The 23,939-nt window shown below is 41.7% G+C and overlaps 1 protein-coding gene and 1 long non-coding RNA gene across 4 annotated transcripts; both read right to left on the reverse strand.

Moving 5' to 3' along the window:
• Nucleotides 1-2,141: 2,141 nt before the first annotated feature.
• Nucleotides 2,142-23,903, reverse strand: LOC131484680 (cytochrome c oxidase subunit 7A-related protein, mitochondrial). The gene is made up of 3 exons (XM_058683173.1): nucleotides 23,745-23,903; nucleotides 4,301-4,432; nucleotides 2,142-3,015 (listed from the first exon to the last, which is right to left on the reverse strand). Exons 1-3 carry the CDS (start codon nucleotides 23,814-23,816, stop codon nucleotides 2,875-2,877), a joined length of 345 nt encoding a protein of 114 aa, XP_058539156.1. The 5' UTR covers nucleotides 23,817-23,903; the 3' UTR covers nucleotides 2,142-2,874.
• Nucleotides 6,795-23,091, reverse strand: LOC131484681 (uncharacterized). 3 transcript variants are annotated; one of them, XR_009248391.1, is made up of 4 exons: nucleotides 22,640-23,091; nucleotides 17,699-17,822; nucleotides 8,969-11,459; nucleotides 6,795-8,918 (listed from the first exon to the last, which is right to left on the reverse strand). It is a non-coding gene; the product is annotated as an uncharacterized LOC131484681 (long non-coding RNA). The 3 variants fall into 3 exon arrangements; XR_009248392.1 differs by having other exon boundaries at nucleotides 6,795-11,459; XR_009248390.1 differs by lacking the exons at nucleotides 6,795-8,918; nucleotides 8,969-11,459 and adding an exon at nucleotides 13,269-13,609.
• Nucleotides 23,904-23,939: the final 36 nt, after the last annotated feature.

Genomic DNA, 23,939 nt, shown 5'->3' on the forward strand with positions numbered 1-23,939 from the left:
CTGTTCAAAAACCTGTATATCAACTTCCATCTAAGCATATTCATAGTAGTCAAAAGTGGAAATAACCCAAATCCATCAACTGATGAACAGATAAACAAAATGTGGGGTGTCTATACAATGAAACATTATTCAGCCACGAAAAGGAATGAAGTTTTGACACAATGCCACAACATGGATGAACCTCAAAATCATTACAATGAGAGAAACCAGTCACAGAAGATCACACGTTAAATGATATTTACGGGGCACCTGGGCGGCCCAGTTGGTTAAGTGTCTGACTTTTGATTTCGGCTCAGGTCATTACTTCACAGGTTTGTGAGATTGAGCCCCACATCGGGCTTGATGCTGACAGTGTGGAGCCTGCTTGGGATTCTCTCTCTCTGCCCCTCTTGTGCGCTGGATCTCTCTCAAACAAACAAACAAAAAAAAGATATTTACATAAAATACCCAGAAAAAAAAAAATCTATAGAGACAGAAAATAGAGATCAGTGGTTGCCTAAGGCTAGGAGGTGGGGTGGGGAAGATGAACAACTGCTAACAGGCACAGGCAGAGAGCTTCCTCTTAGGGTCATGAAAATATTTTAAAATTGATTGTGGTGATGGTTGCACAACTCTGTATATGATAAAAACCACTCAACTGTACACTTTAAATGTTTCTGAGAGAGCAAGTGTGTGTGCGCAGAAGCAGAGGGGGAGGGGCAGAAGTGGGGGGAAAGAGAGAAACCTAAGCAGGCTCCACGCTCAGCGTGCCCCAAAGGGGGCTCAATCCCTAAGACCCTGGGATCATGACCTAAGATGAAATCAAGAGTGGGACTCTTGGGGAGTTTGGGTGGCTCAGTCGGTTGAGCATCCAACTTCCACTCAGGTCATGACCTCGCCGTTCATGGGTTCAAACCCCATATTGGGCTCTGTGCTGACAGCTCAGAGCCTGAAGCCTGCTTCTCTCCCCCTCTCCCTCCCTCCCTCCCTCTCAAAAATAAGTCAACATTAAAAAAAAAAAAAAAAAGACACTCAACCGAGCCACCCCGGCACCCCTGAATTGCACACTTTAAATAGGTAAATTGGGGGCACCTGGGTGGCTCAGTCGGTTGAGCGTCCGACTTCGGCTCAGGTCATGATCTCATGGTTCGTGGGTTAGAGTCCCACCATCAGGCTCTGTGCTAACAGCTCAGAGCCTGGAGCCTGTTTCAGATTCTGTGTCTCCCTCTCTCTCTGCCCCTCCCCTGCTCAAGCTTTCCCTCTCTCAAAAATAAACAAACAAAAAAATAGGTGAATTGTATGGTATGTGAATTATATCCCAATAAAGTTGTTATTTTTAAAAACACAACTATAAAGGATACATCATTGTGATACCTGGGAAAATTAAATATAGTATATTAAATAGTATTGTTGTCAATGTTAATCTGAGTGTGGCAACTATGTTATGATCATGAAGGAGAATGTCCTTATTCTTGGGAGACACCGCCTAAAGGAATTATGGCTGAACTATTGCAATTGCATGGCTTAATCTTAAATGATTCAGCAAAAAACAAATGTGCTTACGTACATTCATTGTGTGCCCGCCATTTGTAAGAGAGCAAGAAAAGGCAAAGGTGGCAATTATTGCTAAGTGAAGGATATACTGTGTATATCATACTATTCTTATAATCTTCCTGTAGTCTGAAAGTTTTCAAACTAAAAACTTGGGGGAAATACCAGAGAAGAATACAGTTTAGATTTGTATAGGCAAATAAGGGCTTCCTAGCCAGTGAGGATGCTAGTGAGTGTTTATTTTATCCTTAGTAAAAGGTCACTCTTCTTCGCTATGGCAAGATAACAGACTACCACTTTCTATAAAATAAAATCCCACCTTTTCTCAGCATTAATATAGGGTATGTGAAATCTACCAATTGTGACAGCACAGGAAATTAATGTCTAAAGAACTGTGTATTACAGGCACATTTCACGAAGGGGCAAGCTGGTTTCTTACAAGGAACCATATGGTAATCATCAATATGCCATTGGCCTATTACTTGACTTTGAGGAACTACTTTGTAAAGATTATCTGGTGCCCAATTAAAAAGAAAGAAATTAGACTCAGGTTTAAGATGCCTCTGGTTTTCTGAAAGTATTCTGAAAGGTCATTCAAAAGGACTTCAAAATTTATATTTTTCATTCATGTATTTATTCCACATTCAAAATAAATCACAATTTAAAGCCATAACATTTTGAAAAGGTAAAGGAGAATCTGTGTCACAGCTGCATTAATAAAACACACTGCTCCAAAGTGCAACACTAAACAGATGTTCTCTGTTCCCAAGGTGGAATAAATACATAACAATTACACGTAAAATTTCACTAGTGATCGGAGATGAGGCAAATAACCCTTGGAAACAAACTGCCCAATGAATAGAGGCAGGCAACAAATAACTTTTCTTAACATTTTGTCACAAGAAGGAAAAATCCCTAAGGTGTCTACTAACTCAAACTCCTGTTTCATGCTCCTGGCCTTGGCCTCTGTCTTCCTTCCTCAGTCACATCCAAATCCAGAAAGGCTTCTGCACCCCATGCTCAAAAACACCACCATAAGTCCCTAAGGATCTCCACACAGACTGCTGTTAATGAGCCTGTGTGCAACCTTCGTCCAGAACCTCCAGGGAAATCAGGAGCTCAAAGAGCAGCAGCATTTCTTTAAACAATAGTCTTAACTATCCAATGAGCTCTGATGGACCATGTGCATTTCATAAACAAACCAAAATACGGCCTTAATATCTATTTTTCTGGGAAAATGTTAAGTAAACCATTCAAGTAAAAAAGAAAATGTTTACACAACAATGAAAAATGAAAATTCAAAGGGTTTATGCCAAAAAGCAAACCAGTCCTCTGCAGCCTAACTCATTTGTTTTTGGGCTGCGAAGCCATGTAGAGAGCAATCAGGCAGTAGATGGTCCCTCCCACTGTCAGCGCCATGGTGGTCCGGTACAACATTTGGTCAGGCAGGCCTCGTTTCAGGTGGATGGGCACACCGTCGGACTTCTGGAAAGCAAGGATTATCAAGGACATGGTTAATAAGAAGACTTTACAGTTTAGGCTAATAGGTCTTCATAACTAAGGCATCAACACACTGCAGGGGAAAAACCACCAATCCCTTAGAATCCTGACTCAACAGTGGTGTACATTTTCTTAAATACGCAGCTAAAGCTTGGAAGGCCAAAGTCATTCTCCAAAATGGGGCCTCAGGAACCTGCATGCAACAAATTTCAAGTTTCTAAGGAATTTATCATATATTGCTTAACTAGGCCAGTCGCACTGGTGAATTTCTTTTAAAGGCAAAAGTAACCCACAGCTAAATGACTGCAGGCACAAGACATGCTCCACATTTAGTTTGACTTCTGATCATTAGTCAGTGATGTCTGAGCACACCAGGTCAGTTAGTAGGCTCAAGTCATGTTGTATTCAGTTTCTTTCCATTAAGCTGGTAAACCCTTGTTTAAAAAGAAAAAGACTCTAGGGGCACCTGGCTGGCTCAGCTGGTAGAGCACGTAACTCTTAATCTCAGGGTTGTGAGTTCAAACCCTGGGCCTGGAGCCTACTTAAAAAGATAACAAGGGGCGCCTGGGTGGCACAGTCGGTTAAGCGTCCGACTTCAGCCAGGTCACGATCTCGCGGTCCGTGAGTTCGAGCCCCGCGTCAGGCTCTGGGCTGATGGCTCGGAGCCTGGAGCCCGTTTCCGATTCTGTGTCTCCCTCTCTCTCTGCCCCTCCCCCGTTCATGCTCTGTCTCTCTCTGTCCCAAAAATAAATAAAAAACGTTGAAAAAAAAATTAAAAAAAAAAAAAAAAGAGAGTCTCCATAAAATGTTTAATCCATTATTTTGCAGTCTCCAAACTCCCTCCCCCACTATAACTCAAGACTCCAAATGCCCAATCAAGTCTTATTTATCAGATTAAAAAGGGATTAACCTAAAAAAAAAAAAAAAAAAGGGATTAACCTGACCAAAAGTCCCCAAGCCAGTCCTGAATCTGCACATATTTCTGAGGATATGGGAAGCTACCTTCTAGCAACAGCAATAACAAACACTCGCTCCCACGGCACCAGAGATGCAGCCGGGCCACTGACCTCTCAATTATCTGTATGTAGATTAACATTAATAATATTCTGAAATCCAATTCTGGCTGCTCTCTGTTGACCAGCAAACCCAAGAGAGCCTCTTCTAACAGCTCAGTGAATTTTAATATCAAGCAAGCAAAAACAATTAGAAGAAAACTCACTGCCAAAATAACAAGTCATTCTCTAGTGTCTCCTCTAGTGTTTTCTCTCACCTGGAAAAGCTTCTGCAGCTCAGGAACTTTGTTTTTCCCAGCATAATCATATGCAGTAAAATCAGAACTCAGTTTGGTGGGTGTGGCAAATATGATTGGCGGTGCTTCTGTGGAAACCACAGGCCTTAATCCCTGTAAGAAAAAGGAAAATGTCAAGTTGAAAGCATGTCTGGGCATATGAACAACCTTCAACAAGCAGGCTATCTGAAATCATGGAGGCAGTCATTCAACCACACAAGAGGGAAGGAAAGGCTCTCCAAGTTTGCATTACAAGGCCTTTAATTTTAAGATTTAAAGTCCTTAAACTTTTAACAAAACACTTTCCCACAGCAAACCCCATCAAGAATTCCCTGCCATTAAGATGGGGGTTTGAGGTGAGGGAGAGAGAAGCAAACAATCACAAAAGCCCAATCTGAGCTTCCAGAAAACCTATTATGTCTACCTTCCTATCAAATCAATAAAACATTTTTAAGATTTTTATTTTTGAGAGCGAGAGTGAGTGAGTGAGTGAGTGAGAGAGAGAGAGAGAGAAAGAAAATGAATGGGGGAGGGGCAGAGGGAAGGAGACACAGAACCCAAAGCTGGCTCCAGGCTCTGAGCTGTCAGCACAGAGCCCAATGTAGGGCTCAAATTCATGAACGGTGAGATCATAACCTGAGCTGAAGTCAGAGGCTTAACTGACTCTGCCACCCAGGTGCCCCTCAATAAAACATTTTTAATCTGTATGAACTTTTGGCTACATTTCAAAAGGGACCTGGCTGTCCCTTTTCTCCTCTGGGTGAGCTGATGTACTAACACAGGACTTCCAACCCCAGAGTAGACTTCAGAAACTTTCCAGACACACTGTAAAGAAAAAGCCCAATCTGGAAGAGCCTGCAATGGTAAGAGACTTGTCTTTCAGGACCAGAAAACAAAAAAATTAGAGCAATTGAAATTTCCGGCATTAATAAACCCATAAGTTAAAAAACAAATAATAAAACTTAAGGAAACTTCAATGTTCTCATCTGTGACACGTATACAAAAGTAATAGTATCTACCACTGAAAAAACAGCATAATAAATATGTGCTTAACATTGAATATTTACAGTCAATAAATATAAACAGAATGAGACTTGGGAGTTAACACAGGTTTGCTATTAGCAACTCCTAGAGCCATATGGATAGAAGGACCCACAGGCTTAAAAAGAACTTAAAGGGGAAGAAAAACAAAGTACTGTTACAGGCAATGCCAAGTAAAAGAAGCTAGTCAAAAGACCACAGATTATATGATCCCATTCATATGAAAGTCCAAAGCAAGAAAACCTAGAAAAATGGAAAGTAGATAAGCAGCTGCTTAGGGCTGGGGAATAAGCAATAGGGGGGTGATAACTGCAGGTTATAGGTTTCTTCTCGAGGGCATGAAAATGCTCTAAAATTAATGCGGTAATGGTTGCACATGGTTACACTAAAACACTGAGTTGTACACTTTAAATGAGTGAATGTATGGTATGTGAATTATATTTCAATAAAGCTATTAAAAAAAAAAAAAAAAGGAACCCAAGGGAAACTCTGGTTTTCTATCTGATGGAGTAAATCTACAGTGGCAAATATAGATCAAGACGATTCTCCAAAATAACCTGCACATTAAGATAGGAGCTAGAGTTACAAACCAATAAAACACATCCTTTTATATTAAATTCTAACTACAAAAAATAAAAACTTTAAAGTTAGAAAGCAGAGTTCAAGCCCACCCTCTTCTATTTTACAGATGAAGGAGGGAAAAAAAACCCTTTGCTCAAATTAACATAGTTGTCAGACCCCTGGTTCTTGATCTCTTCAAAGAAATATAAATTTACCTATAACTGACAAGACCTAAAGATCATATTATTGAAAGCCTCAATGATACTCCTACCAGGTAAGCATTAGGATCAACAGGGCAACAAAAAAGTATTAAAGCAAACTTGGGTTTCGGTCCTAGACGGCAGCATAGAAAGACGCTGAACTCACCTCCTCCCAGGAACACACCAAATCTACACCTACACAGAGAGCAATTCCTCCTGAATAAGAACTGAAGGCTGATTCAACAGCTTCCACACAACAAAGGATAGCATGACCACACAGAGAACAGCTGGAGACAGAGATGGGGGGAAGGGGGGTGTTAACAATAGAAATGTAACAACAGGAATGTAACAACAGGAATCCCACCCTGATAGGAGGAACTGAAGTAGGGAGGGATAGCACAGATAGGCCTGCACAGATTCACCCAACCTGAGCCATGGCAAAACAAAAACAAAAACAAAAACAAAAAACAAAAAACCGCACACACACAACAGTATAAACAGTAAATAGACTGTAAGTGAAGGAAACCCATTTATTAACCCTAGAGCAACTACTAAATGGTAGGGGAACTGTTAGAACTCTCTTTGGTTAGAAGGTGCTAGCAAGCACCATTATGTTCCCCCCTCTACCTTGATAGTGCAGATGGGAGCAGGCACTCTAGCCAGCCTGTACCCTCTAGCCCCAGGCGTCCCCCACCACATGCACCTGCCTCACTTCCAACGGTCCCACCAAGGTGCTACCCCAGCCTGCACCAACTACAGCCCTAGCTATCTCACCAAGGTGGCCCAGGCAAGAAACACCCTGGGACACCCCGGGCCTGCATCTGCTTCAGCTCCAGCCAGCCAGTCAGGGTACTTCCTACGCAGAGCAGCCCAACCCATACCTGCCCTACCAGAGGCTCTTTCAGCCATCCCACTAGGGAGAGGCCCAAGGTAGAGAGCCTGAGGACAACCCAGCTCCTGCTGTCCCAGTAGGGCTGCACTGGAACCAAGCACTCCTGAACCACCTGGTCTGAACTCACCCCAGCTCCCACCATCCCACAGGGAATGTGCCCTGTGAATGTGCCCTCAGCCCATGCCCACTACAGCTCTAGCCAAACAAAGCCACCAGGCACACACAGTCTATACAAGGCACATTCCTACGCAAGGCTACCCCTTTAAGACTGGAGAAGGTAACTGTTTCACCTACATAGAAACAAACATAGACCGTCAAACAAGATGAGAAAAAAGAATACATTCCAAAGAAAAGAACAAAACTTCAGAAAGAGAACCCAAAAAAATGGAGATAAGCAATCTACCTGATAAAGAGTTCAAAGCAATGGTCATAAAGATGCTCACCGGAATTGAGAAAGAGTTTAAGAGAACTCAAAGAAGAACTAGGAAAGAACCAATCAGTGTTGAAAAATACAGTAACTGAAATGAAAAACCACTAGAAGGAATCAGCAGATTAGAAGATACAGATAAACAGATCAACAATCTGGAAGACAAAGTAACAGAAAGCACCCAAGCTGAACGGCAAAAGGAAAGAATAAGAAAAAATGAGGATGGGGCACCTGGGTGGCTCAGTAGGTTGAGCACCTGACTTCAGCTCAGGTCATGATCTCATGGTTCACGAGTTCAAGTCCAACATCTGGCTCTATGCTGACAGCTCAGCCTGGAGCCTGCTTCAGATTCTGTGTTTTCTCTCTCTCTCTCTTTCTCTGCCCCTTCCCCTCCCCTGCTCACACTCTCTCTCAAAAATAAAAACATTAAAAAATAAAAGAAAAAAATGTGGATAGGTTAAAGGGACCCATATGACAATGTCAACTGTACTAATATTCACATTATAGGGGTCCTAGAAGGAAAAGAGAGAAAGGGGCAGAAAAGTTATTTAAAGAAATAAAGCTGAAAACTTCTCTAACCTGGGAAAAGCAGACATCTAGGTTCAGGAAGCAGAGAAAGTCCCAAACAAGATGAACCCCAGGAAGGTCCGTACCAAGACACAATAACAACAAAATGTCAAAAATTAAAGACAGAATCTTAAAAGGAGCAAGAGATAAGCAACTAATTATGTACAAAGAAAACCCCATAAAGGCTATCAGCTGATTTTCCAGCAAAATCAGTGCAGACCAGAAAGGAGTGGTACAATATATGCAAAGCATTGACTGAAAGGAAAAACCCTATAACCAAGAATGCTCCACCTGACCAGATTATCATTCAGAACTGAAGGACAAATAAGAGTTTCCCAGACAAAAGTTAAAGAAGTTCATCACCACTCAACTAACCTTAGAAGAAATGTTAAAGGGACTTTAAGTGGAAAAGAAAAGGCCATAACTAAAAGAAAATTATGAAAGGAAAAAAACTTCACTGGTAAAAACAAACACAATAAAGGTAGTAAATCAATCACTTATAAAACTGGTATGAAAGTTCAAAGACAAGAGTAGTAAAATCAATTACATCTAAAAAATTTGCTGAGGGGTGCCTGAGGGGCTCAGCGGGTTAAGTGTCCTGTCCAACTCTTGATTTTGGCTCGGGTCATGATCTCACAACTCGTGGAATCAAGCCCCATGTCAGGCTCTGCGCTGACAGCATGAAGGGTGCTTGGGATTCTCTCTCTACCTCTCTCTGCCCCTCTCCTCCTCCTGCTTGTGTTCTCTCTCAAAATAAATAAGTATTAATAAAAAATTCATTGGGGTGCCTGTGTGGCTCAGTCAGTTAAGTGTCCGACTTCAGCTCAGGTCATGGGTTCAGCTCAATCTCACTGTTTATGGGTTCGAGCCCCACGTCAGGCTCTGTGCTGACAGCTCAGAGCCTGGAGCCTGCTTCAGATTCTGTGTCTCCCTCTCTCTCTCTGCCCCTCCCCTGCTCACACTCTGTCTCTATCTCAAAAATAAACATTAAAGAAAAATTTTTTTAATTCACTGATAGTCACAAAATAAAAAGATGTAAAATATGACATTATACACATAAAACATGGGGGAGGGTTTATTATGTAGTGCTTTTAGAATGTGTTTGAACTTAAGCAACCATCAACTTAATATAGACTGCTATATACTTAGGATGTTATATATGAACTTCATGCTAACCATACACCTATACAAATCCACAAAGAATAAAAAGAAAGGAATCCAAGTAAAACACTAAAGTCATCAATTACAAGAGAAGTAGAAGAAACAAAACCTACAAAAACAATAAGAACACAACTGACACAACAGCGATAAGCATAAACCTGTCAATTATTACTTTAAATGTAAATGGTCTAAATACTCCAATCAAAAGACAAGGTGACTCAATGAATAAAAAACAAGACCCATCTATATGCTGCCTACCAGAGGCTCTTTCAGTCCTAAAGACACATACAAACTGAAAGTTAAGGGATATAAAAAATATATATATTCCCCACATAAATGGAAGCAAAAAGAAAGCTGGGATAGCAAACTTATGTCAGACAAAGTAGAATTTAAAATAAAGACAGTAAAAGGGCACCTGGGTGGCTCAGGTGGTTAACTGTCTAACTTGAGCTCAGGCTAAGATCATGTAGTTAGTGAATTCAAGCCTCACATTGGTGTTTGTGCTGACAGCTCAGAACCTGGAGCCTGCTTCAGATTCCCTCTCTCTCTGCCCCTTCCCCACCCATGTGAGAGCTCTCTCTCTCAAAAATAAATTAACATTAAAAAAATTTTAAAACAAAAATTCTAATAAGAGACAAAGAAGGGCATTATATAAAGAGATTAATCCAACAAGACGATATAACAACTGTAAATATCTATCCATGCACCCAACACAGGGGCACCATATACAGAGCAAATAGTAATAGGCACAAAGGGAGAAATTGACAGTAACACAATAACAGCAGGGGACTTTAACAACCCACTTACATCAATGGATAAAGCATCCAGACATAAAAATCAATATGGCTTTGAACAACATTAAACCAGACAGACCTAGCAGATATATATAGAATATTCCATCCCAAAACAGCAGAATATACATTCTTTTCAAGTGTACGTGGAACATTCTCCAGGACAGATTACATATTAGGCCACAAAACAAGTCTCAATTAACTTAATAAGACAGAGCATCTTCTCCAATCACAACAGTATGAAACCAGAAATCAATTACAGGGAAAAAAATGGAAAAAAACAAAAACACATGGAGGCTAAACAACATGCTCCTGAACAACCCATGGGTCAAAGAAGAAATCAAAAGGGAAATTTAAAAATCCATGGAGAAATGAAAATGGAAACAATGTTCAAAATCTCTGGGATACAACAAAAGCAGTTCTAAGAGGAAAGTTTATAGCAATGAAGGTCCACTTCAAGAAACAAGAAATATCTGAATCTTAACTTTACACCTAAAGGAACCAGAAAAAGAACAAAGACCAAAGTTAGTAGAAAGAAGAAAATAACAATTATAGTAGAACGAAGTTAAACACAGACTAATAGTAGAAATAAGTGAAATGGGGACTAAAAAAAGATCAATGAAACTAAGAGCTAGTTCTGCAAAAAGATAAACAAAATTGATAAACCTTTAGCCAGACTTACCGAGAAAAAGACAACTCAAAATCACAAATAGAAGTTACAACTGACACCACAGAAATACAAAGGATTATAAGAGACTATTATGAAAATTATATGCCAACAAGTTGGACAACTTAGAAGAAACGGATAAATTCCTACAAACATGCCAAGCCTTCCAAGACTCAATCAGGAAGAAATAGAAAACCTGAGCAGACCAATTATTAGCAGTGAAAGTGAATCTGTAATAAAAAAAAAAAAAAAACCTCCCAAGAAAGAAAAGCCCAGGACCACATGCTTCACAAGCAAATTCTACTAAACATTTAAAGAAGAGTTAAGGGGCACCTGGGTGGCTCAGTCGGTTAAGCATCCGACTTTGGCTCAGGTCATGATCTCTCAGTTCGTGAGTTCGAGCCCTGCGTCAGGTTCTGTGCTGGCAGCTCAGAGCCTGCAGCCTGCTTCAGATTCTGTGTCTCCCTCTCTCTCTCTGCCCCTCCCCTGCTCACACTCTGTTTCTCTCTCTCTCAAAATAAAATAAACGTTAAAAAAAAAATAATAAGAGGGCACCTAGGTGGCTCAGTGAAGCATCTGACTTTAACTCAGGTCATGGTCTCGCGATTCACCAGTTCAAACCCCATGTCAGGCTCTATGCTGACAGCTCAGAGCCTGGATCCTGTTTCAGATTCTATTTCTCCCTCTCTCTATGCCTCTGTCACTGTCTCTTAAAAATAAATGTTAAAATTTTTTTAAAATAAAAAATAGTAAGAAAAAAGAGAGTTAACACTTATCTTTCTCAAATGATTCCAAAAAACTCTTCCAAATTCATTCTACAAAGCGAGCATTACCCTGATAACAAAACCAAAGACAATACAAATTTTATGTATATAGATATAGATATATATAGATATATAGATATATCTAACAGTCCAGTATCTCTGATGAATACAGATGCAAAAAATACTCAACAAAATTAGCAAACTAAATTCAACAATACATTAAAAAGATCATTCACCACAATCAAGTGGGATTTACTCCAGGATGCAAGATTGGTTTCATATCCACAAATCAAAGTGATACACAACATTAACAAAATGAAGGATAAAAATCACATTATCACCTCAACAGATGAGAAAAAACATCGGACAAAACATCGGACCCATTCATGATAAAAACTCTCAACAAAGTGGGTTTAGAGGGAACATACCTCAACATAATAAAGACCACATATAACAAATCCACAGCTAACATCATACTCAATGGTGAAAAGTGAAAGCTTTTTCTCTAAGATCAGGAACAAGACAAGGATGTCCATTTTCACTTTTATTCAACACAGTATTGGAAGTCTTAGCCACAGTAATCAAACAAGAAAAAGAAATAAAACATATCCTAACTGGTAAGAGAAAAGTAAAAACTTTCACTATTTGCAGCTGACATAAGAAAAACCCTAGGGGCACCTGGATGGCTCAGTCAGCTGAGTGTCTGACTCACGATTTCAGCTCAAGTCATGATCCCAGGGTGTGAGACTGAGCCCTGCTTAAGATTCTCTCCCTCTGTCCCTCTCTCCTGTTCATGTTCTCTCTCTAAAAAATAAAAAAATTAAAAAAGAAAAAGAAAAAGGAAAAGAAAACCCTAAAGGCTCAACCAAAAAACTATTACAATACATGTAAAGTTGCAAGATACAAAATTAAAGAAACCTGTGGCATTTTGATATCTACTAACAATGAAGAAGCAGAGAGATTAAGGAAACAATCCCAATTACAACTGCATCAAAAAGAATAAAATATCTAAGGAATAAATTTAACCAAGGAGGTGAAAGACCTGCACTTCAAAAACTATTAAGACAGTAATGAAAGAAATTGAAGACACACATAAATGAAAAAATATACCAGGCTCATTAATTGGAAGAATTCATACTGTTACAATGCCCACATAACCCAAAGCAACCTACATATTCAATGCAATCCGTATCAAAATACCAATAAGATTTTTCACAGACCTAGAATAACCCTAAAATTTGTATGTAATCACAAAAGATCCCAAATAGCCAAAGCAATCTTGAGAAAGAACAAAGCTAAAGTTATCACAATCGCAAATTTCAACATATACTAAAAGCTACAGTAATCAAAACAGTATGGTACTGGCACTAAAACACAGATCAACAGAACAGAATACAGAGCCCAGAAATACAACACTGACACTTATATGGTCAACCCTACAACAAAGGAGACAAAAATATACAATGGGGAAATGACAGTCTCTTCATTAGCAGTGTTATTAAAACTGGACAGCTACATGCAAAAGAATGAAACTGGGGGCACCTGACTGGCTCAGTGGCACAGCATGTGACTCTAGATTCTAGGGTCATGAGTTCAAGCCCTACACTGGGCGTAGAGCTTACTTTATTTTATTGTATTTATTTTTGTAATGTTTATTTTTCAGAGAGAGACAGAGCACGAGCAGGGGAGGGGCAAAGAGAGAGGGAGACACAGAACCCAAAGCAAGCTCTGGGCTCTGAGCTGTCAACACAGAGCACGATGTGCAGCTCAAACCCATGAACTGTGAGATCATGACCTGAGCTGAAGCTGGACACTTAACCAACTGAGCCACCCAGGTGCCCCTAGAGCTTACTTTTAAAAAAAAAAAAAAAAAAAAAAAATGTTTTTGACTTTTGGCGGAGAAGGTGAAGGTGCAACTATTTTTGGTCATCCCAAATCTGGGTTCATCCAGCCACCTTCACCAGGCCACCTAAGTTCAACCCTAATGAGATCAAAGTCATATATGGAGGTGCACCGGTGGGAAAGTTGATGCCATGTCTGCCCTGACCCACAAATCAGCTGCCTGAGTCTGATTCCAAAAAAGGTTGGTGATGACATAGCCAAGGCAACTGGTGATTGGAAGGATCTAGGGATTACAGCGAAACTCACCATTCCAAATAGATAAACCCAGATTAAAGTGGGACCTTCTTGCCTCTGCTGATTGTCAAAGCCCTCGAGGAACTACCATGAGACAGAAAGAAGCAGAGAACTATTAAGCAGAGTGGAAATATCATTTTTGATAAGTCTGTCAACACTGCCTGACAGATGTGGCACCAATCTTTAGGGGCGCCTGGGTGGCTCAGTCAGTTGAGCGTCCAACTTTGGCTCAGGTCATGATCTCGCGGTCTGTGAGTTCGAGCCCCACATCGGGCTCTGTGCTGACAGCTCAGAGCCTAGAGCCTGCTTCGGATTCTGTGTCTCCCTCCCTCTCTGCCCCTCTCCCACTCATGCTCTATGTGTGTGTGTCTCTATGTCAAAAATAAATAAACATTAAAAAAAAAAAGCAAAAATAAATTGGGACTACATCAAACTAAAAACCTTTTTGCACAGTGAAGGAAACCAACAAAACAAAAAGGCAACCTACTGAATGGGAGAAGATCTGTGCAAACGATACATCCAGTAAGGGGTTATTATCTAAAATACATAAAGAACTTATACAACTCAATACCAAAAAAACGTACAGAAGACCTGGAACACACGTTTTCCAAAGACGACTTACAGACGGCCAACAGACACATAAGAAGTTGTTCAATATCACTAATTATCAGGGAAATACAAATCAAAAACCACAGTGAGGTATCACCTCACACCACTCAGAATGGCAAGTATCAAAAAGACAAGAAACAACAAGTGCTGGCAAGGATGTAAAGAAAAAACAAACCTCATCCACTGCTGATGGAAATACAGACTGGTACACCCATTATGGAAAACAGTAATGCAGGTTCCTCAAAATATTAAAAATACAAATACCATACAAACCAGTAATTCTGCTTCTGGGTATTTACTCGAAGAAAACAAAAATGTCAGTTCTAAAAGATAAGTGCACCCCTATGTTTACTGCAGTATTATTTACAACAGCCAAAATACAAAAACAACTTAAGTGTCCTCTAATAGATGAATGGATAAAGAAGATGTGGAGTAATATTCAGCCATAAAAATGAGATCTTGCCATTGGCCAACAACCTGGATAGGAATGAGGGTACTCTAAGTGAAATAAGTCAGGCAGAAAAACACAAATACCATTATTATTCTACTTAGGTGTGGAATCTAAAAAATAAACAAAAAATATACACAGACCCACAAATACAAAGAACTAACTGGTGGTTGCCAGAGGGGAGGGGGATCGAGAGAATGAAAGAGGTGAAGGAAATAAAGAGGTACAAATATCCAGTTATAAAATACATGCCAGGAAGATGAAAAGTACAGTATAGTCAATAATGCCGAAATCGCTTTGTAAGGTGACAGATAGTAAGTACACTTACTGTAGTGAGCATTTTGTAATGTATGTAATTGTGAAATCACTACGTTGTATACACCTAAAACTAATATTGTAAATCAACTACACTTCAATTAAACTCCCCCCTCCAAAAGTAAACTTGGTTTCTATTTCTTTGACATAGTCACACAAATGGGAATTATCTGCACTGCATTCACTCACTCAGCACATATTACTGAACACTTAGTGAAAATATACGATGAAGAAGACAGATACGATCTCTGCCATTATGGACATTAATGTTATGGAATAACAGCCACTAATTATCTACTGAGCCCTTGTTATACACCCAGCATCCTGTCAAGCATTTCACAGCATCATCTCATTTAATCCTGCCAGCAAACCTACCAAGATGTTACTGTTTCTATTTTATAGAGGAGAAAACTAGATCAGAGAGGGTAACTTGCCTAAGAGCATGTTGCAGGGGCACCTGGGTGGCGCAGTCGGTTAAGCGTCCGACTTCAGCCAGGTCACGATCTCGCGGTCCGTGAGTTCGAGCCCCGCGTCAGGCTCTGGGCCGATGGCTCGGAGCCTGGAGCCTGTTTCCGATTCTGTGTCTCCCTCTCTCTCTGCCCCTCCCCCGTTCATGCTCTGTCTCTCTCTGTCCCAAAAATAAATAAAAAACGTTGAAAAAAAAAAAAATTAAGAGCATGTTGCAAAAAAGATGGAGTTTAGTGCCAAAATTCAGGCCTCTCTAAAGCCCAGAGACTTGGTTTGTTTTCTGCTTTTTAATTTTTTTTTAACATTTATTTATTTACTTATTGACAGAGAGAGAGAGAGAGAGACACACACAGAGTGAGCGAGCGTGTGCACATGCGTGCAAGTGTGAGTGGAGGAGGGGCAGAGGGAGACAGAGAGAGAGTCAGTCAGTCACAGATTCAGAACCAGGCTCCAGGCTCTCAGCTGTCAGCACAGAGCCTAATGTGGGGCTCGAACTCATGAACTGTGAGATCATGACCTGAGTTGAAGTTAGATGCTTAACCAACTGAGCCACCCAGGCGCCCCTGAGACACTTGGGTTTTTAAGTATTCCACTACCTGCCCCCACTGCCCCTCTCAACTACTGCTTAAAAGCAATAATTCATGTAAAGTTTGGTGAGTAAGCCACTAGTCTAAATTTAGTAATATAATACACTCAGACTCACAAGGATTCAGAGATGGGAAGAGAGGTCCTAATGACTGAGATAAGAAGGCAAAAAAGGATCGCTCTTTGAACTGAAAATTTTAACATGTGAGCTCTGTATTTTCTCCTCTAAGGATTTCTCCTTGAATGCAAAAATTGAAAAATCCTTTATACCAAGCATCTCCAAAAATGGTTTGAAATTAAATTCTTGTTTTGACAGGACTAATGTGGAGCATTTTTAGAAAGGATTATACCTAATTGCTCAGTGTTTGTTCACCCATCAAGTGATTCAGAACTACAGCAGCTGTTGAACAATATCTGAAAACAGGAGTATCAACCATCTGAATGGTTTTAAATAATTCCGTATTTCCATTTAGAATACTGTAAAAGTTTGGAATATAGAATTTTAAAATTACCTATAATCCCATTACCTTATCCCATCAACCATTATGAACTGTATATTCTCCTCCAATCTTTCTTCATATGCATATTTTAACATCATAAAATTCTACATCCTCAGAATCCTACAAAACCTTCATGAATATTCTTCACATCAACCCTGTAAATAAGGTATTATCAGCCCAAGTTACAGATGATTAAAACAAAGCTCAGAGATTCCATTAGGAAGATGGGATTCAAACCTACACAATTTTATTATACCATACAATCAATAATTCAACTGTCCTGGCCCCACCAATAAAAGGAATGGATATTCATCTATCTGTCATTAAACCTCCTAACAATTTAAGAGCAGTCAATGTTTCCAATGTTTCAAGGCAGCTAGACAAGGCCGACACTGGGGTTCTCAAGAGTGGACTTAATTAACCAAGAAGCTGTATTTACAGGAAAGGAAATCCCTTCATGCATGCCTCTTCCAGGGTTGCAGCTGTCCCAATATAGAATTATGAGCCTCCCCATCTGAAAACTGACAACAGCATAGTTACAGGTTTTCTGGCCCAAATCCTTGGAATCATTCTTAATTCTGCACACACACTGTAAATCCTTATGGCTCTACCTTCAAAATCTATTCAGAATCTGACCACATCTCACCCATCTCCACCAATGCATACTCTGGTCCAAGCCCCTGGATTTTTTTTTTTTTTTTTTTTTTAAGTTTACAGAGAACAAGATCAAGGGAGGGGCAGAGAAAGAGGGAGATTATGACCTGAGCCGGTGTCAAGCCTCGAAGGCTCAACCAACTGAGCCACCCAGGTGCCCCCAAACCCCTGGATCTTTATGACACCCTCTTAACTGCTCACCCTCCTTCCATTTCCACACTTGCTACCCTGCATTCTACTCTTAATGCAGCAACCAGTGATTGGAGAGATCACTACTCAGCTCAAACCTCTCCCAAAGCGTCCTATCTCACTGAGCTAAACCCAAAATTACTACAATGGCTTCCAGGCCCACGTGAGATGCACCCTTCAAACCCCACCACCCCACCACCAACATCATCCCCTCTCTCCACCCCAGCCCACTAGACAAGCCGCTTAAATCTCCCAGGCATCAGGCATTGTTCCCTCTACCTACAATGCTCTTCTCTAGGTATCCACGTGGCTGGCACCCTCACCTCCTTCAGGTTTTTGCCCATGTGTCACCTTCTCAGTGAGACATTCCCTCACCACCCTTTTACGGCATGTCCTCCCACTTACCCTCTTTCTCCACAGCACTTATCAGCACTTGGTATATTGTATTTTACTTTGTTTACTGTGTCTCCCCGACTGCAATGGAAGCCCCATGAGGGCAGGTTTTGTTCACTGCTCTTACTTTCCTAGACTTAAAAAAGCAAAAAGCACATTCAATAAATATTTGTTGTAAGTATAAATAAGCTATAGCTTCACAACAATGTAGACTTGAGTATTTCAGAACCAAAGTCATGTAAACCAAATCAGCACTTGATGGCAGAGCCTCCCATACCTCCCACGAAGAAGAAAACTAGTGAATGAATGCTGTTCTTAAAATAGTGGACTGTAGACCAAATGGAAATCACAGGTTTTGCTGTGTTTTTTTTTTTTAATTTTTTTTTAATGTTTATTTTTGGGGGAGAGAGAGAGAGAGAGAGAGAGAGAGAGCGCACAAGCAGAGGATGGGCAGAGAGAGGGAGACACAGAATCCGAAGCAGGTTCCAGGCTCTGAGCTGTCAGCACAGAGCCTGATGCAGGGCTCGAACTCACGAACCATGAGATCATGACCCAAGCCGAAGTCGGACACTCAACTGACTGAGCCACCCAGGCGCCCCGGTTTTGCTTTTTAATAGCAAATCTCTTAGCTATTTACACAATCACTACCCCTACAGTTAAAACCATTCAACCACAACCATTTAGCAGTTGAATTCTCCTTAGTCTAATTGCTCCAAAATAACTTTTTTTAAGATTTTATTTTTAAGTAGTCTCCACACTCAACACAGACTGAAACTCACAACCCCAAGATCCAAGAGAGCCAGCTCCACCAAACGAGGCAGCCAAGGGCCCCTACTACTTGCTCCAAATTTTTAGAGGCGTACGCTTGATTTTTTTCCCCCTGAAGCTGACTGGCCCAAGTTTCCCTTTTGCTCTACCTTTTAGATTTGAGAAAGAGAAGAAATAAGAGAATTACCCAATTTTTTTTTTTTTTTTAATTTTTAGAGGCACCTGGGTGGCTCAGTCAGCTAAGCGCCCGACTTCAGCTCAAGTCATGATCTCACAGTCCGAGTTTGAGCCCCGCGTCGGGCTCTGTAATGACAGCTCAGAGCCTGGACCCTGTTTCGGACTCTGTCTCCCTCTCTTTCTGCTCCTCTCCTGCTCGTGCTCTCTCTTTCTCTCAAAAACAAATATTTTAAAAAAAATTTTTTTTAACTGATAGAAACCAAAAACCTCTTGCACTCTGATTTAGGACTAGAATCAAGTTTCAATCTGCAGTGACTCAAGTTGTTCCTAACTGCCAGCTAGATATCACCACCTCCATGTTTCCCAGACACGTCACACTCTGCAAGTCCTAAATTCACCCAGTTTCTCACAAATCTATTCAGGAGCCCCCTGTTTTTAAGGACAGCACCACCCTCCTCTCATTACTGTCATCTCAGAGTCCTCCTTTCTCATTCCCACAATCTCCCTCATCAGTCACTAAGTCCTTATCTCCCAGACGTCTGTTTCTCCTTTCCCACTCAGAAGACCCTGAACTATTCTATGGGTATAAGAGGCATCCTTTCACTGGTCTCTCCCAGTAGACTAACTTTTCGAAGCACAGCTCTGGTTATGATACTTGTTCCTCCATCATACACCTTCATGCAACTAAAGGTAAGAAGTATGTCCTTGTTCCAACCTCTGGATAAGACTCTACCACAACTTCCTGCATCAAGTTGCTTTGCAAATTCCTATTTGTTTCTCACAAAATTAAGTCCTACCATCCGAGACCCTTCATGACCTATCTCCACCTACCACAGCTAAACTTACTACTCAGTGATTCCCCTGCAGCAGCCCCCACCCCATCACTCCCACAAGTCCCTTTACCTAGAAGGTCATCCTGCCCTCTTAATTAGAAGAACTGTTGGGTCATAAGGTAAACACGTTTCTTTTTTCTTTTTTTTTTAATTTTTAACGTTTATTTATTTTTGAGAGAGAGTGAGTGTGCACACAAGCGGAGGAGGGGCAGAGAGAGAAAGAGAGAGAGACATAGAATCTGAAGCAGGCTCCAGGCTGAGTTGTCAGCACAGAGCCCGACACGGGGCTCGAACCCATGGACTGCAAGATCATGACCTGAGCCAAAGTCGGACACTTAAATGAATGAACCACCCAGGCACCCCAAAATGTTCACTTTTTAAGAAACTACTGGACTATTTCCAAAGTGGCTGTGTGGTAGGGTCCCCTCCCTAAGGAAAGACAAAAACCTCAAGGCAACCTGACCTATACGCATAAATGACAACATCCCTCACGACCTTGTTAACAGGAGACCACTTAATCAAACTACATGTTTGTGTGTTACCATATATGGGAGACAAAGAAGTAAAAAAACGTCTTAAAAAACTACGCCACGTGGCATTCAGGGCTCAGTGCTTTGAGTACAAACCCAACTGAGCAGTGTGGGCAAGAATAAAGTTGCTTCCTGGAAAGAAAAGCCTTGGTGTCACCACTCCTGTGGGAGAATCCTGCTACAGCTGAATCATTTTACATTCCCACCAGCAATACAGTAGGGGTCCTGTTTCGTGACATTCTCACTAACACCTGTTGTCTGTCTTCTGATTTTAGCAGGTGTGAAGTGGTATCTCACTGCAGTTTTGATTTGCATTTCCCTAATGACTAATGATGCTGAGCATCTTTCCGTGTTCATTAGCCTCAATTTATTTTGACATAGGACACAAAAAGGAAAATACTTTTCTATCAACCACTGGAAAATACAATTACTTATCAAATTGATCTACCTGTACCATTGTTAGCAAACTAGCCTTTCTATACCAAGTTGTTCAATGCATGTTAGCTTATTCACTTTAGGAAATACTGAGAGTTACAAACATACATTTTACATTGTTAACGTTTCCAGGAAAGGAAAAACTAAAGTACTCCTAATTACCAAAGCCAGAACACCTGGTTTGGGGGTGGGGTGGGGTGTGTGCCTGTCACAAGCACTCTGAAATCCATAGATAAAGTCTACAACAGTATCACTTCTTTCAACATAGCTTAAGAAATCCTTGGGCACCTGGGTGGTTCAGTCAAAGAGCTCTTGATTTCGGCTCAGGTCATGTTCCCAGAGTCCTGGGATAAGCCCGCATAGGGCTCCGCAAATAGCGTGGAGCCTGCTTGGGCTATTTTCTCTCTCCCTCTCTCTCTCCACCTTCTCCCCGCCCTTGCTCGCGCTCTCTCAATCAATCAGCCAATCAATCAATCAATCGGGGCGCCTGGGTGGCTCAGTCAGTTGAGTGTCCAACTTCAGCTCAGGTCATGATCTCACAATTCTTGAGTTCGAGCCCCCGCATCAGGCTCTGTGCTGACAGCTCAGCTTCAGATTCTGTCTCCCTCTTTCTCCTCCCCTCCCCTGTTCGCACTCTATCGAAAATAAACATCAAAAAAAAATTTTTAATAAAAACAAAAAATTTTAAAAACTGATTTAAAAAAAAAGGAAATCCTTAAGTGACTAAGAAGCATGAAGCCTGCTTGGGACATTCTCTCTCACTCTCTCCTTCTGCCCCTCTCCTCCACTTGCTCACGCTCTAAAAATAAATAAATAAATAAAAACAGATCCAGGGGGGAAAAAAGGAAATCCTTAAGTGACTAAGAAGATTAAATTCTCAAGAGAAACACAATTTAAGAGGTGCTAAAAATCTGAAGGCCCTATCTGTACCACATGCATTTCAGGGTAAAAATGTCTGCTAATCTCAGGGTAATCTCTGAGAGCTAATTTCAATATATGCTGGGGCGCCTGGGTGACTGTTGGTTAAGCATCCAACTTCGGCTCAGGTCATGGTCACGCGTCATGAGTTCAAGCCCTGCATCGAGCTCTGTGCTGACAGCTCAGAGCCTGGAACCTGCTTGGATTCTCAGTCTCCCTCTCTCTGCCCCTCCCCTGCCGTACTTTATCACTCTTTCAAAAATAAACCAAAAAACAGTATGGAAGGACAAAAAAACCTTATAAAAGAGTAGCATGTGGTTCCACTTCCCTGAAATTCAGAAACATGCAAAACTATTTATAAAAGTCTGAGTAGGGAAGGGAACTTCCTAGGGGTGATGGAATGTCCTATATGTTAACAGGGCTGGAGGTTACAGTGTATGCATTTGTCACAACTCATTACATTGTAACATTTAAGATCAGTGCATGAAAACTACATGTCTTTTGAAACAAATATGATAGAAATGGCTATTCCCCTGTAATCTACAAAATAAATAAATCCCTATGGACAATTCCTTCTTTGACCTCCTTTGATCTTTCTTTGACCCCATCTGGCGTCAGTGACACCACCAGGATGGTTTCCCTTCTAATCTTGGTTTGTTTTTTTCAAAATGTTTCTTTATTTTTTTAGAGAGAGAGCACGAGCAGGGGAGGGGCAGAGAAAGAGGGAGACAGAATCTGAAGCAGGCTCCAGGCTCCCAGCTGTCAGCACAGAGCCCAATGCTGGGCTTGAGCTCTTGAACCTCAAGACTATGATCTGAGCCGAAGTCGAACATTCAACCGACTGAGCCACGCAGGCGCCCCACCTGGTTTGTTCTTTTGATAAATTTTCCTCCTCTACCCTCCGCTTCGCGTTTCTGTAGCCTAGTCATCTTCCCACCTTTCTTCCTTATATGCTCCCTGGATGATCCCCTCACCACCACAGATTCTACCAATTATGGGCTGAAGACACCCAGCTCTATTAAACTTCATATTCATAAATCCAGCTGGTACCAAACATGACATCATCAAATGGTCAACATTTATAAACCTGGACCCTTCCTCCCGAACCCCACACTCCCCCCAAAACTTGCCCTTTTTTCCCTCTCTACCCTAGTTAACATTAACAGCACGTCCAATCTTAGACTGAAATTACTCTTAAACACCTTCCCCACTTAGACAAGCCGCTGTGTCCCCCAGAAAAAGGAGGAAGTAACATAATAGAGCATTCTTTACACCCCACCTAGGATCCTTACTATTCCAGTCCAGTTTTCCAACTGCGTATTTCACGAACCGTTCCCACACTACTCTATGAGGATAAGGAATATGATGGTATCTAACACTCAACTTCTGGAGAATAGCTACCACTTATCAAGTACCAACCACCTGCCAAAGACTGCCAGTCATTTCATTTCACCTGTAGGAAAGCTGCCCTAGATGAAACTAAGCTCACGATAAAGTAATCCTGGGAAAGGCCATAAAATCAAAGCATCAAAGCCACGATGTTAGCTCATATTAAGAGTCTACAACCGAAGGGGGACCTGGGTGGTTCAGTCGGTTAAGCTCTTGATTTCAGCCCAGGTGGTATCTCACACTTGTGAACTGGAGCCCCCATTTGGGCTCTGTGCTGATGGTATGGAGCCTACTTGGGATTCTCTCTCCCTCTGGCTCTCTGCCCGCGCTCCCTCTCAAATAACTTAAAAAAAAAAAAAAAGTCTACCACTGAGACAAACTTCAACAGGCAAAATCTGAATGAAATTGGAATACTTTTTAGACTCAAATAACGGCCATCAACCATTTCACCGTTGAGAAACGTTAAGGTCGTTACACGTAACTGCCCAGGCTCACCTGGACATTTGAAAGAACCCATTAGGTCTCTTAATTCTGATCCTACAGCCTCTCCTGCCCCTATGGCTTCCCTCGGGGCTGTCATCCCAGCTCTCCAATCTCGTGCTTTGATGAGGCTTTTGGGCTACACGGGGCGGGGTAAGCAATGGAGCACCGAGGAGACCAAAAGCGAAACCTCCTTAAAAAGGACAAAGCCGAACTTCGGGGTCGCATTCTGGGCCACGCCGACCCCACAAGCCACCCCGAAGACCCAGAAGCAGCGACCTCGGAGGTCACCTTGACCCCAGCTGAGTGCCAGGCCCAACTTCCGCCCCGGGCCAGCCCCGACGGGGAAGCAGCTACAGAATTAGGAGCCTTTATGGCCGCCGCAAGATGTTGAGAGGCGCCGGGAGGGATGGTGCCGAGCTAAACCGAACCGCAGGCAGAAACCCCACCCGGTTCCGGCGCCACGACTGCCTGGCACAGAGGCTCGGGCAGCCACTTTTGTCCGAGAGGGCCTGGAGCTACCTGTACCTGAGGGCTGTAAGCGTCGGAAGCCCATGTTCCAGTCAACTTCTGCGTGAAGCCACTAAACTTGTAATACATGACGCCCGGTGACCGGCTACCCGCAGCCGGTGCCTGCGCGACTGCCTCAGAGAAGGACCCTGCCTTCCCTGCCGTCGCCTTAAGCTTCAGCCCAAGGACCCTGCGCCAGGAGACGGGCTGCCC

This window comes from Neofelis nebulosa, chromosome 9, assembly GCF_028018385.1.
Source record: "Neofelis nebulosa isolate mNeoNeb1 chromosome 9, mNeoNeb1.pri, whole genome shotgun sequence".
Classification (NCBI taxonomy): domain Eukaryota; kingdom Metazoa; phylum Chordata; class Mammalia; order Carnivora; family Felidae; genus Neofelis; species Neofelis nebulosa.

Excerpts from the sequence above, each read along its gene's own strand:
- LOC131484680 (XM_058683173.1), bottom strand. The coding sequence starts at position 23,816 with ATGTATTACAAGTTTAGTGGCTTCACGCAGAAGTTGACTGGAACATGG. Across the intron at positions 4,433-23,744 it reads CCGACGCTTACAGCCCTCAG|GGATTAAGGCCTGTGGTTTC; the intron begins GTACAGGTAGCT and ends TTTTTCTTACAG. Across the intron at positions 3,016-4,300 it reads AGCTGCAGAAGCTTTTCCAG|AAGTCCGACGGTGTGCCCAT; the intron begins GTGAGAGAAAAC and ends CTTGCTTTCCAG.